Source organism: Lithobates pipiens, unplaced genomic scaffold (assembly GCF_037356315.1).
Source record: "Lithobates pipiens isolate NorthernLeopardFrog02 unplaced genomic scaffold, aLitPip1_a1.2 Scaffold_30, whole genome shotgun sequence".
In the NCBI taxonomy this organism is placed as follows: Eukaryota; Metazoa; Chordata; class Amphibia; order Anura; family Ranidae; genus Lithobates; species Lithobates pipiens.
In genome coordinates, this window is record NW_027507791.1 from 64,220,069 (window position 1) to 64,234,942 (window position 14,874).

At 43.9% G+C, this 14,874-nt stretch overlaps 1 protein-coding gene across 1 annotated transcript in view; it reads right to left on the bottom strand.

Moving 5' to 3' along the window:
• RHOJ (ras homolog family member J) overlaps positions 1 to 14,560 on the bottom strand; it is a 127,930-nt gene extending 113,370 nt beyond the window's left edge. Inside the window, exon 1 of the mRNA XM_077464363.1 lies at positions 13,967 to 14,560. Coding sequence (XP_077320489.1) covers positions 13,967 to 14,144 — 178 coding nt within the window. The 5' untranslated portion in view covers positions 14,145 to 14,560. The remainder of the gene's footprint in view (positions 1 to 13,966) is intronic.
• Positions 14,561 to 14,874: the final 314 nt, after the last annotated feature.

Here is a 14,874-nt window from a genome sequence, read left to right on the forward strand (position 1 = left end):
TTATTGCCACACCTGTTCACAATCAAGGCATCACTTAAATAGGAGCTGCTTGACACAGTAAGGTCCACCAGAAGATTCTTAAAAGCTACACATCATGCCGAGACCCAAAGAAATTCAGGAACAATTGAGAAAGAAAGTAATTGAGATCTATCAGTCTGGAAAGGGTTATAAAGCCATTTCCAAAGCTTTGGGAATCCAGCGAACCACAGTGAGAGCCATTATCCACAAATGGCGAAGACATGGAACAGTGGTGAACCTTCCCAGGAGTGGCCGGCCGCCCAAAATTACCCCAAGAGCGCAGCGACGACTCATCCAAGAGGTCACAAAAGACCCCACAACAACATCCAAGGAACTGCAGGCCTCACTTGCCTCAGTTAAGGTCAGCGTTCATGCCTCCACCATCAGGAAAAGACTGGGCAAAAATGGCCTGCATGGCAGAGTTCCAAGGAGAAAACCACTGCTGAGCAAAAAGAACATCAAAGCTCGTCTCAATTTCTCCACAACACATCTTGATGATCCCCAAGACTTTTGGGACAACATTCTGTGGACCGATGAGACAAAAGTGGAACTCTTTGGAAGGTGTGTGTCCAAGTATATCTGGCGTAGAAGGAACACTGCATTTCATAAAAAGAACATTATACCAACAGTAAAATATGGTGGTGGTAGTGTGATGGTCTGGGGCTGTTTTGCTGCTTCAGGACCTGGAAGACTTGCCGTGATAAAAGGAACTATGAATTCTGCTGTCTACCAAGAGATCCTGAAGGAGAATGTCCGACCATCTGTTCGTGTACTCAAGCTGAAACGAACTTGGGTTCTGCAGCAGGACAATGATCCTAAACACACCAGCAAGTCCACCACCGAATGGCTGAAGAAAAACAAAATGAAGACTTTGGAGTGGCCTAGCCAAAGTCCTGACCTGAATCCTATTGAGATGTTGTGGTATGACCTTAAAAAGGCCGTTCATGCTCGAAAGCCCTCTAATGTAACTGAATTAGGACAATTCTGCAAAGATGAGTGGGCCAAAATTCCTCCAGGACGCTGTAAAAGCCTCATTGCACGTTATCGCAAACGCTTGGTTGCAGTTGTTGCTGCTAAGGGTGGCCCAACCAGTTATTAGGTTTAGGGGGCAATCACTTTTTCACACAGGGCCATGATGGTTTGGATTTTTTTTCACCTTTAATAATAAACACCTTCATTTACAAATTGCATTTTGTGTTTACTTGTGTTGTCCTTGACTATTGTTTAAATTGGTTTGATGTTCCGAAACACTTAAGTGTGACAAACATGCAAAGGAACAGGAAATGAGGAAGGGGGCAAACACTTTTTCACACCACTGTACAATGTAAATGCAAGCTGGTGAGTATTGGTTATTGACCTGAAATTGGTCGACCACACCTTAACTCTTTTGTAGAGACTAGACGGAGAACTTTTTTTGATTCATGATGTACCACAATTGTTCTAGTGTTACTTTTGGCTTCACGAAGGAAGAAAACAAATTGGAAGAAATATGGAGTCAGGGAGGTAGAAAATAACTGGCAGAAATATGGTGGTGGAGAAGATGTGGTAGAGTACATTTTGATGATGAGAGTTGTAGCTTACTTGTGGAGAACAGATCATCAGAAAATATAATGAAACATCAAAACATCAGTAAACATAGTATCATCATGACTACATATAGAACATGTAAGCAGAATGAACATTAGAAGTTGTCCCAAATGGTATCCAGGCACCTGGGCTCTCTCCTCCATCACTGTAATGAACCATTCATACTCTGTTCAATTTGAGCATACAATATAGTATTCTAAGCAGAGTGACACACAGTACAATATTTTTTTGGGGACATTTTTTAATGATTTAAGATTTTTTCCCAATATTCAGACAATTTTAATGGAAGCAAATGTTTTACTTTCCTGTTTTACCATAATTCAGATACAGGTTTGCGTTAAAGCTTAACATTAGTCATTTTATTTACTTTCCTAACTTTGGAAAGAGTTAACATTTTGTCAGATTTTTATCTGTAACAACTCCATTGGGGAATTTTTCCTGTCCCAGTGACTCCAATATAAGAAATGGGGACATGGGGGTGGGGGATAAGGTACTGACAGTGATAAAACATATTACCAGAAGTCAACCTTTCCTCACTATCTTTCTGTGTCCATTTCCATGACTTCCTGTCCTGACAGGAAGTGTGTGAAAAGGTCCACTACAGAGAAAAAGAAAGTAATAAAAACCTGGGAAGACTGTTACCCTTCCTCACTTTATCCAACACAAAATAAAATGTTTTAAACCCCTAAATGCTGGTACTCTATTAAGGTACCATTTACTTTTTATGATTGCCATTATCTAATTATTATTCAATAAAGGGTCATGAGCTGGAAAACAGCATGGGTTGTCAACACTGCAGGAAGACAACTGAACATTTTGTACATTTAATTGGTTTCCACAATGTACTGGTTTAGTGGATCATTCACTAAATACTCCATAAATATGCTCGCAGCCAATACCAGAAATGCCACAAATAACTAAATTACAATCCATGTTGTGTAAGAACGTAATCAGCTTTGTTCCTACCTTTATGTACAAATGTTTTATTAGCTTATTAGAAATGATAATTGACATTTCAATTCATACCGTTGGGAGAGACATTTATCTATGGGTTGGCAACTTCCTGTCTGGTAACCTCACTGAAGGCTGCTTTATACAGCATCTGGTAAGCAACCTTTAGGGTTTTCCATAGTTAGCCTTTAAATCCATTTTCTATAAAGTTAACCAATGTTGGTACCGCTCAAGGTGGAAAGTAAAGTTGTGATCACCATTTGCGGCTGCATAATTGTTAGGATCAAGCATGGAGTGCTTTTCAAAAGAACGGCAGTACTTGCAGCTGGTATAAACAAACACAAAGAAAAATGTATTCTTTTTCTAGTCTATGGGTCTAAAAATTACAAATTCTGCCTCAAAAGTAGAATGTAGGAGCATCAGATGTCAAGCACTCATGTGAACAGCCACCATTGCCATATATAGGATTTTGGATGTTGAGTGTTTTGGAGCTTCAAGCTACAAAACTCTCAGTTGTGAATGGAGAGGCAAGGGTGTCTTCACACCATAAAGCACACACACTCAATAAAAATTGTTCAATATATATTGAAGATTTAAAGTCAAAGATTACATTTATTTACTAGTTACTGAACCCTTTTTTTTATTATCTTATTGTAAATCACCATACTATATAGCTGCCAATTACACTGCCCAGTATTGCTTACTATACAGAAAGTTACAATGCGTGTCATGACAGTCCACAGTAACGTATACGTGTGTTGCAGCACATTTCCATTCGTGGTTAATTGCATTCCAATGCATGCATCAGTGTCCTCCAACACCCCACAACTCACAGATAAAAAATGCTTTGTGGGTTGCTATGTGCCAAACTTTAAAAAACAGAGCAGGGCCTACTTTTTGTCCATTTAATTTGAAAATGAAAAGGCTGCCTAACGCAATGCACCTCAATGCATGAAAATGAGCATGTTAAAGCGCACTGCGTTTTGGGGCGAATGGGCCCTTAACCTGAAATAGTTGATCACAATATACATTATTTTGTCAGATCAAATGTAAGTACAATCCTTCAAATACAACTGTATGCTTGTCCTCACCCCTTTACTTAAGCTAGCCCCCCGAGACAGCCTGAATCTATACATAGTTCCATAGTTTGGTTGAACTAGATGGACTGTCTTTTTTTTAACCTATGAAAAAAAAACAAAAAAACTTGAATTTGATGAGCACAGCCCACAGGAACCTCAAGCGTTTGACCTAAATCTTATTTCTGCCCATGTCTGCACAGTAGAAGGCAGGGGCGGACTGACCATTGGGCCACTCGGGCACTGCCCGAGGGCCCCGTGCCACTAGGGGGCCCCATCAGGGTTGCCAGCCTCAGTAAACCCAGGGACAGTATGTAAAAATCTGTGTTTTTTTTTACATCTGTCTCTGAAATGTCCCTTACCGACATCCTTTTGGTCTAAAAATCCTTAGATTATAGCTACCCAACCTCTCCAGTACCTACCTGTCTGATTGCCTGGGGGCCCCATAATCTCCTATTGCCCGGGGGCCCCATGAGTTGTCAGTCCGCCCCTGGTAGAAGGCCATAGACTTCAATAGGGCTGTCTCCATCTGTCTCCTGTATCAGGAAATGGCTCCACAGAAGTCTACAGATTCCTGTGGGTGGCAGTTGTCCATTTCAGGTAGATAATATACATTATGGGTAAGAAAGTGGACTGGATTCAGTAAAAGGGCAAAAAGATAACCCAAATTTAGGAAAGCTGTGGGCAGCAGTCGTCTAGTTCAGGTAACTATACATTTAGGAGAGAAAAAGTTTCGGTCAGGTGGCAAAAAGGTAACTCCAATTTCTGAAAAGTTATCCAATGTTGGTACCACTCCAGGTGGAAAGCGGGGCTGCACTTACCAGGCCACGGGTGCCCAGACTAGCAATAGGATCCATTTCTTCCCTTACTACACACGGCAAAGATTAGGTGGCACTCAGCTTTTTTGCCACAGTAGCATGGCTTATAATACATAAACTCTGCTGTTGGACATACCTCTTCCCATGATCATAGGGAACCCTGATCAAGAGAGAAATGCGTAAACAGGAGCTATGTCTGTTTTTTTAAGCCACGCTACAATAAAGTTGATTGCGTAAAAAAGGACTTCAGAAAACTGTGACATTTGCTGTTCCCATAATAAGATTTTTATCTCAGATGTCCACACAAAAAGAAAATTTGAATAATTCTTTAAATGGTAACTGAAGCTTTTAGTCAAGCCATTTAAGGGTTTAAGCTGACCTCACACATTACAATCCGATTATATAATTTTTATGCAAACTTCTTCAGATTTTCTAACAATTGTGTAGTGTGAGGGCCTAAAACAATCCATTCAGGTTAACTCCTTTACAAAACATATGTGCAGCAACAAAAGGGTGGGCTTTAATGCCCCCATGCCATACAAATGCTTTGCTGGGTGGCTGAGGTTTATGTGCTAAGAGCATGCTCACTGCATCAAAGACAGCTCTCAGTCCATGCTACGGTTTGGTAGCCTAGACTATGGTCACATGATTGCTGATCCTTCCTGCCCCAGGGCACTCCAAACTATTTAAAGAGATGCCAGGGCAGGTGGGAAGAGGTTAAATAAATCTACGTAGGTGCTTGCACTAAATCGTTTTTGGGAAGTCTAAAGGAGATTGTGCAATCGGATTGTACTGTATGTGATCAGCTTTACTGGTTGATTTTTAAGTCCATGTATTTGTATTTATTGCTCATGGTGCTTTTCCTATGTATTGCTATATGATGTATCTGCATGTGTTAATGAATATATTTGTATGGCATTCATACTGTCGTATTTAAAGAATAACTCTACTTTTGTTAAGAAAAACTGGGTGATCAGTGTACATTCTAATGCGGAAAGTTACAGTGTCTGCATTCCTTTAAGAACCTTTAATCCTTTGGGTGTATCTCATCAAAATTTGAATTCCTATTACAAGGGATGTCTGAAGTTCTAGTTGTACCTTAGCGCAGACTTCTTCAAATTAGTGAACCAATCACACAAGCAGGAAATTACATTTCTGGGGACATTGTGTCCACCAACAGTGTACAGAACACCTCCAGGTAGCCATATTGCATTGAGTTTTACAGAAAATCACAGTAGCTGCAGATTGAAACGGAAAAGTCATTTTTAATAACAATAAATTACAATAAGGCTTGTGTAGCAATTGCATATACTGTATTGTTTTTGTTATTTGCTACACTTTTCCATGAAAGTGGAGTTACCCTTTAAACTTCAGCTACAGTCTTTTTGCACATATTTTACATAGTTTAAGGTTTTTTAAACTTTAAATGAATGTAATTTTCAATATCGCTTTTACATGGTTATTTTCTTGGTGTAATATACACATTCTTTGCATTTCCTAAAGCCCAATCCTAGGCCTCCCGTCTCCTGGAGCTCCCCACCTCTTGTATTTGCCTTTTGTCTGGTAACCTGACACACAGTTTTCTCCACCTGTTCTGGGCGGCTCTCAATGATGCAGACATGATGTCAACGCTGCATCATTATACTGAATGCTCAGTTTCAGTGGTGACCAGCGGCGGCCGGTCCATAAGAGGTGCAGGGGTGCCGCCCACCTAATCGCCATGCGCCAGCCCCTAATCTATATGTAGGGCATCGGACGCATAGATTTCTACAAGGTTTTTTTTTTCAAAAAGGTTGTCACCCACTTGTGACATTAGTGAATCAACATTCGCTATTGTCTTCCTGCTTCTCCTTCCGGCCAATCAGGACAGGAAGTGTGTCCTAAGACCGAATTGGCCAGGAGGAGAAGCGACTGGATTGGCCAGGATGAGAAGCCAGGGAAGCCCCGCGTGACCTGGATGGGGTAAGTGCGGGTGGGCGAGCGGGTTTGTTTGCCCCCCCCCAAAAAATTGAGTACCAGCCAACACTGGTGGTGATGTCCAACAGGTTACATATAGGTGAGGTCGAATAAAGACACAAGTCCATCCTATGTGTGTGATTATATGTCAGTATTACATCGTATGTTGTGGTCGTTGAGGTGCTTATCTAATAGTTTCTTAAAAATACCGATGCCCTCTGCTGAGACCACCACCTGTGGAAGGGAATTCCACATGCTTGCCGCTCTTACAGTAAAGAATCCTCTACGTAGTTTAAAGTTAAACCTCTTTTCTTCTAATTTTAGTGAGTGGCCTTGTTAAACTCCCTTCCACAAAAAAAGTTTTATCCCTATTGTGGGGTCACCAGTATGGTATTTGTATATTGAAATCATATCCCCTCTCAAACGTCTCTTCTCCAGAGAGAATAAGTTCAGCTTACAACCTTTCTAAATAACTGGTGGTGGGCCATGGTGCTCTACACTTACAGGAAGTGGATTGAAAGATGCTGGGTGCCATGCAACCTGAGAGAAGATTGGCACCGGATGACTGGAGTGGAGAGTCTGCAGGGGACCATGCTGAAAACGCTGCATATTTGTATTATTACTGAAACATGGATACTGCAATATAAAATAAAATGCAACATTTTATATAACACAAATGTAAATGTATATTATGTAACACAACTACAAAATAAAATATAATGCTGGAATTTGGCTGCAGAGTCTCCTAAAGCGAGATAGCACAATAGTTCAATCGTTAGCGCTTCTGCCTCACAGCATTGAGGTCATCAAATCAAATCCCAACCATTACACTACCTGCATGGAGTTTGCATGTTCTCCCTGTGCTTGCATGGATTTGATCTGATCATATGGGGGAGGGGTATCTGGTTGTGACAGGTATCTGCTTCCACTCCTGGTGGGATTGCATCGATCCATGTGGAAGTTCAGCCCCTCTCCTTCCCCTGCAGGCTTCTGCAACACGTTAGAGCTCCCAGTAAGCTGCAGGACCAATCACATAGCGCAGCCCAGCTCCCACATGTGCAGTGAGCAGCCAGGCTGAGAAGTCGCAAGCAGTCACAGCCTATTGCCAACAGTTAATATGCTGGCGCCAGGGACCGTAGCCCAATGAAGAAGCTGGTGGGGTGAAGACAGTTTCTATAACAGGCGAGTGTCTGATTTTTAAAAGTTAGCAGCTACAATTTTTGAATAACAGCTTTAACTGGATCCTGTCTAAATTGGCCCTAGTATGCAGGGCCACTAATAAGACAGTATAGCCTGCCCTCCTGTACTGGGCCTGGGCCCCATCAGTTCAAAAGGGGGGCCCAGGCACCTGCTGAGGTCCTATTGCAGACACCAATCCTCCTCTGCCTCCCCCTGCAGTGCATCCAGCTTCTCCTCCTTTTTCTCCCTCTGGCTGTGCTGCAGAGGGATTGGTTCTAGCACATGCGCTGCTACTATCTGTCCAGGCCCCCCTGTGTGCCCCTTTCTCCCGCAGTGCTTCTGACTTCTCTCCTCTCCTCTCCCGCCAGCAGGCTGCTACAGGCCCACAGATGGAAGTTTCAGAATGGGGAGCAGGGGAAGGGGCTAGTAAATATGTAATTTTCTGGCCCCTCCTTTTCCTGAATGAACATAGTGAGTGACCAGTACCACTCACTCCTATGTCCATCATTGAAGCATTGTAAATAGTATTTGCTATGCTTCAGTTTGTGAATGATCAGAAAGCCTTAGAACTTCCTATTCATCTGTGAAGCTGAGGTTGCAGAGAAAGGGACTGATGTCCTCAGTCACTTTGGGCTGGGGGCCTGTCAGGTAGGTTTTATGGGGCCCTGTGATTTCTAACAGCATCTCTAATAGTACAGTATCTGACAAAAGTGAGTACACCCTCACATTTTTGTAAATATTTTATTATATCTTCTCCTGTGACAACACTGCAGAAATGACACTTTGCTACAATGTAAAGTAGTGAGTGTACAGCTTGTATAACAGTGTAAATTTGCTGTCCCCTCAAAATAACTCAACACACAGCCATTCATGTCTGAACCACTGGCAACAAAAGTGAAAATGTCCAAATTGGGCCCAATTAGCCGTTTTCCCTCCCCAGTGTTATGTGACTTGTTAGTGTTACAAGGTCTCAGGTATGAATGGGGAGCAAGTGTGTTAAATTTAGTGTTATCGCTCTCACTCTCTCATACTAGTCACTGGAAGTTCAACATGGCACCTCATGGCAAATTCTTTAAGAATCTGAAAAGAAGAATTGTTGCTCCACATAAAGATGGCCTAGGCTATAAGAAGCTGGCCGAGACCCTGAAACTGAGCTGCAGCACGGTGGCCAAGACCATACAGCAGTTTAACAGGACAGGTTCCACTCAGAACAGGCCTTGCCATGGTCGACCAAAGAAGTTGAGTGCACGTGCTCAGCATCATATCCAGAGGTTGTCTTTTGGAAATAGACGTATGAGTGCTGCCAGCATTGCTGCAGAGGTTGAAGGGGTGGGGGGGTCAGTCTGTCAGTGCTCAGACCATACGCCGCACACTGCATCAAATTGGTCTGCATGGCTTTCATCCCAGAAGGAAGCCTCTTCTAAAGATGATGCACAAGAAAGTCTGCAAACAGTTTACTAAAGACATGCAGGTTAAGGACATGGATAACTGGAACCATGTCCTGTGGTCTGATGAGACTAAGATAAACGTATTTGGCTCAGATGACGTCAAGCGCTTGTGGTGGCAACTAGGTGAGGAGTACAAAGACAAGTGTGTCTTGCCTACAGTCAAGCATGGTGGTGGGAGTTTCATGGTCTGGGGCTGCATGATTGCTGCCAGCACTGGGGAGCTACAGTTCATTGAGGGAACCATGAATGCCAACATGTACTGTGACATACTGAAGCAGAGCATGATCCCCCCACTTCAGAGACTGGGTCACAGGGCAGTATTCCAACATGATAACGACCCCAAACACACCTCCAAGATGACCACTGCCTTGCTAAAGAAGCTGAGGGTAAAGGTGATGGACTGGCCAAGCATGTCTCCAGACCTAAACAATATTGAGCATCTGTGGGGCATCCTCAAATGGAAGGTAGGGGAGCGCAAGGTCTCTAACATCCACCAGCTCTGTGATGTCCTCATGGAGGAGTGGAAGAGGACTCAAGTGGAGACCTGTGAAGCTCTGGTGAACTCCATGCCCAAGAGTGTTAAGACAGTGCTGGAAAATAATGGTGGCCACACAAAATATTGAAACTTTGGGCCCAATTCGGACATTTTCACTTAGGGGTGTACTCACATTTGTTTCCAGTGATTTAGACATTAATGGTTGTGTGTTGAGTTATTTTGATGGGACAGAAAATTTACACTGTTATACAAGCTGTACACTCACTACTTTACATTGTAGCAAAGTGTAATTTCTTCAGTGTTGTCATATAAAAAGATATAATAAATTATTTACAAAAATGTGAGGGGTATACTCTGTTTTGTGAGATACTGGCGGTAATTTACTAAGATGAATGTGCTGCTCCGGTTCATACCTTAATATGTGCGCCAGATAAATTATTAATTGAGCGTGTGAACCGGTGCACGCATAAGCGCAACAGATAATATGCAGGCGTACGCGATAATAATATGCGTTGATAATAGTGCACTTTGTATCATTAACAGTCCATTCACACAGGGGCAACACGACTTCCAGCACGACTGTGGGAGGCAACTTGGACACGACTTGAGTATGAATCACAGCACGACTTGGAGCGACTTACAACATGACTTTAAGTTACCCCCAGGCCAGGCGACTTTAATAATAAAAAAAAAAACGGCATGGGTTCCCCTCCAAGAGCATACCAGGCTCTTCAGGTCTGGTATGGATATTAAGGGGAACCCCATGCCAAAAAGAAAAATGGCGTGGGGGGTCCCCCTCAAATCCATACTTAGCCCTTCAGGTCTGGCATGGATTTTAAGGGGAACCCCATGTCAAAGAAATAAAAATAAATGGCGTGGGGGTCCCCCTCAAAATCCATACCGGACCTTTATCCGCAGGAAAAGAGGGGGGGCGAGAGAGCGCCCCCCTCCTGAACCGTACCAGGCCACATGCCTGCAACATTGGGAGGGTGCTTTGGGGTCCCCATGTTGATTAGGACAAAGGCATCATCTCCACAACCCTGGTGGTTGTGGGGGTCTGCGGGCGGGGGGCTTATAGAAATCTGGAAGCCCCCTTTAACAAGGGGACCACCAGATCCCACCCCCATGTGAAATGGTAAGGGGGTACTACCCCTACCATTTCACCAAAAAAGTGACAAAAGTGTTAAAAATTACATTAAAGTCTTCTTCTTTCATCTTCTTCCGGTCTGATCTTCTTCCTTCTTCCTTTCTTCATCCTTCGGTTTCTTCCTCCATCTTCTCCTTCCTCCAATCCTCTGCTTCTTGCTCCAGAGTTCTCGTCCGGCATCTTCTTCCACAGCGTCTCTTCTTCCCCGCTTTGTTCTTGAGCCGCTCCGCGCAATGGGAGGCTCCTGCTGTGTGACACTTCTCTTCTTCTGACAGTTCTTATATAACGTGCGACCCTGCCGCCCTCTGAACAAAGCGGGGAAGAAGAGACACCGTGGAGGAAGATACCGGACGCGAACACCAGAGCAAGAAGCAGAGGATCGGAGGAAGAAAAATATGGAGGAAGAAACCGAAGGATGAAGAAAGGAAGAGGACCCGAAGAAGATGAAAGAAGAAGACTTTAATAAAGGAATTTAAAGGAAGTCAAAAACTGTCTCTTGTCATTTTTAACACTTTTGTCACTTTTTTGGTGAAATGGTAGTACCCCCTTACCATTTCACACAGGGGGGAGGCCGGGATCTGGGGGTTCCCTTGTTAAAGGGGGCTTCCAGATTCCAAAAAGCCCCCCACCCGCAGACCCCCACAACCACCGGCCAGGGTTGTGGGGATGAGACCCTGGTCCTCATCAACATGGGGACAAGGTAATTTGGGGGGTATCCCAAAGCACCCTCCCAATGTTGAGGGCATGTGGCCTGGTACGGTTCAAGAGGGGGAGCGCTCTCTCTTTTCCTGAGGCCTGCCAGGTTGCGTGCTCGGATAAGGGCCTGGTATGGATTATGAGGGGGACGTCCACACCATTTTTATTTTTTTGGGCGTGAGATTCCTCTTGAAATCCATGGCAGACCTGAAGGGCCTGGTATGGATTTTGAGCGGGACTCCCACGCCATTTTAAAAAAAAAATGTTTTTTCTTAATGCTAACATGACCTGTGTTCAAATAGCCTTAAAAAACAAAAAAAAGTTGAGAGGTGTGCCTGTTCAACTTATGCAAATGCATCTACGTGGCTTGACATTTACAAAGATTTTGTCGGTGCAGTGAACCAAAGCACTTGAACGTGCGCAAATGCCACTTGCGCATGCGCAGTGCATAAAATTACCTCACGCAGTTCCAAGTGTATTTGCAGGCGCAGCAGGCTTGTTCACAGAAAGTTACTTTTCCATTCTATTTTGGGCATATTTGTTACTTGGACAGTTATATAGTTGAATAATGTGTGCACCATGTCTATAGCGGCACACAGATTGCCACCTCCTATGCGCCGGCATTATAATGGTAAATGGGGAGTTGCGCTGTGTTACAGGCGCAAATGCTTTGTGAGTACGAAAACGGCCGTTGCACATCAGCGTGCGCCGCAACTCATGGCGCAAACCGTTTGTAAATCAGCCCCACTGTATGCATGCATGTAAGATAGGGACCCAAGATTGTTATCTCCTTGAGGGTAGGGACAGATATGAATGTACAATATACTGTATATAAAGTGCTGTAAAAATTGGTGGCACTATATAAATACCTGAAATATATAAATATTAGAAAGGATTAAAAAGCATTAAAGAGGAAGTAAACCCTGATGAGTTTACTTCCTCTTTCATTCCCTGCAAAGGTAAAGCATAATGGACTACTATGCATCGCATACTACCCCATTATGTGTCACTTACCTGACACAGGAGCCAGCGAAGTCACCGCTATCCCCTGTAGTCCGGCGCATCCATCTTCTCGGTGGGGTCTTGTAGCTCCGCCGCTGTCATTCGGCGAAGCCGCGATGACGTCACTCCCGCGCATGGGAGCCGACACGTGCGGCAGCTCCGTTGTTGGAAATGCCGCACTCAGTGCGCCTGCGCGCCGCTGTCTATGGCGCATGCTCCGTAGACAGCGGTGCCTGTCTTCGGGCAAATATCTCCTAAACCGTATAGGTTTAGGACATACTTCTTGGACCTACAGGTAAGCCTTAATCTAGGCTTACCTGTAGGTCAAAGTGTGTTGTAAGGGTTTACAACCACTTTAACCACTTCCCACCCGGCCAATGCGTATATACGGCCGGGTGGGAGCCGTCTACTCCTGATAGGACGTTTGGGAACGTCATTCAGGAGCAGCGGGATCGCGCGCGCGCGCGCGCGCAGCGGCGCGATCCCGATGTGCTCGTGTCACCCGGACACGGCACATCTCAGATCGGCAGGAGGGCTCTGTGATTGGCCCTCCTGATCACATGACGGCCGTGTCCAATCACGGCCGTCATGTGATGTAAACAAACAGCCGGTTGCTAGGCAATCGGCTCTCCTCTCCTCACACGGAAGTCACCGCTGAGGAGAGGAGAGCAGATCGCTGCAGCCGGCTGATGATCAGTGAGTATGGGCTGCTTTTTACAGCTTTTTACTCACTGATCATCAGTGTAGTGTACACACACAACACACCACACAGTACAAACACAGTCCCCACATATGTCCCCAAAACACACATGTCCCCAAAACATACATGTCCCCAAATAATAAAAACATGTCCCCCACATATGTCCCACTAAAATCACATGTCCCAATGATTATCTGCACACATATGTACGTGATCACCTGCACACATATGTACATGATCATTTGCGTACATATGTCCGTGATCACACAAACCAATTATTATACACTTAACGGAATTTTTTTTACCAAAAACATGTAGCAGAATACATTTTGGCTTAAATTTATGACAAAATTTGATTTTATTGGATTTCTTTTCAAATAGAAAAACGAAAATATAGTTTTTTTTCCAAATTTCCGCTATTTTTGCGCTTATATCGCAAAAAAAAAAAAAACGGAGTCGTGAATAAATAACACCAAAATAAAGCTCTATTTGTGCGAAAAAAATGATAACAATTTCATTTGGGTACAGTGTAGCATGACCGCGCAATTGTCACTGAAAGAGCGAGAGCGCTGAAAGCTGAAAATTGGGCTGGGAAGGAAGGGGGTGAAAGTGCCCTGTATTGTAGTGGTTAAAAAGCAGTAATATAACTACTAAGAAGACAGAGCAGCATTTATACACAATTAATAAATACGGCTCCCCCGCCGAACATAGATTCATAAATTAGACATAAAAACAAAGTTTTTAACAAATAAACACACATTGACACTGAACTGACCCCACTAAACGCACATAGATATGTGTGCTTAGCGGGGTCAGCTCAGAGGAAATAACCTTTTTTTTTGTTGTTAAAAACTAGCCAGAAGACAATACAGATTCCCATAAAGCGACTTACCTGCATAGTGGTCAAACACAGTAGGCAAGTACTGCTCAGGAAAGGCGTCATTTGCGTAACTCATCACCAGACAAGTTTTCCCGACAGCCCCATCTCCGACCACCACACACTTCAGCATCCTCTTCATGCTGTTCATGCTGCCAGACCCCGCGCTGTCAATTCCGTCTCTCCCATCCATCTCCGGCTGCCGCAGGCGCCTCTCTGAGTCCACGAAAGAAGAAACGAACGAACGCAGAGATCCAAGTTTCTTTTTCTTTTTTTTCTAATGCCCCCTTGAGAGACTGCAGATCAGGAAATCATTATATACTGCACATTCTTTTGCAATATCCTCTAACGATCATACTTTGCTGGATGGCGCTGCATTTTCCAGGCAGATGCTGAGACCCCTCATCTCTACAGTTCACAGACTTTCCCTGGTTCTGACACACACACACACACGGCGCTCAGTGTTTGTGCATCACAGCGGGGGCATTAAACGCTTGGACGTCACTTGTCTCTGCAGTAGGCTGACCACAGAAATCACAGCTTGCTGCTTATCCACCCCCAGCCTCCACTTGTCTCCAGCATCTACTATGGAAGAGAGAGCACAAGGCTTTTTTTTTTTAAAGTGATTTTTTTTTTTAATCTTTCTAATCTTTCTTTCTTGGGCTTGCTCAGTGTCAGGAAATCATGGGTTTCCTGCTGAATTCCATATTAGGATCAGTGGGCTGGTGAACTGTAGGGAACAATGGGAGCTCTGTGTGTGTTTGCACTGTACAGGAACTTTGCCAGGACTTGGAGTTAGAAAAACACTAGAGGTCCCACTGCAGGCTCCGAGTTAGACTTCCTCCTTCTTATCCTGGCTGGAGAGAGACTGATGATGTCACTGCAGTCCTCTAATCACACTGTTAGAACAGCAAAAAGGCGCA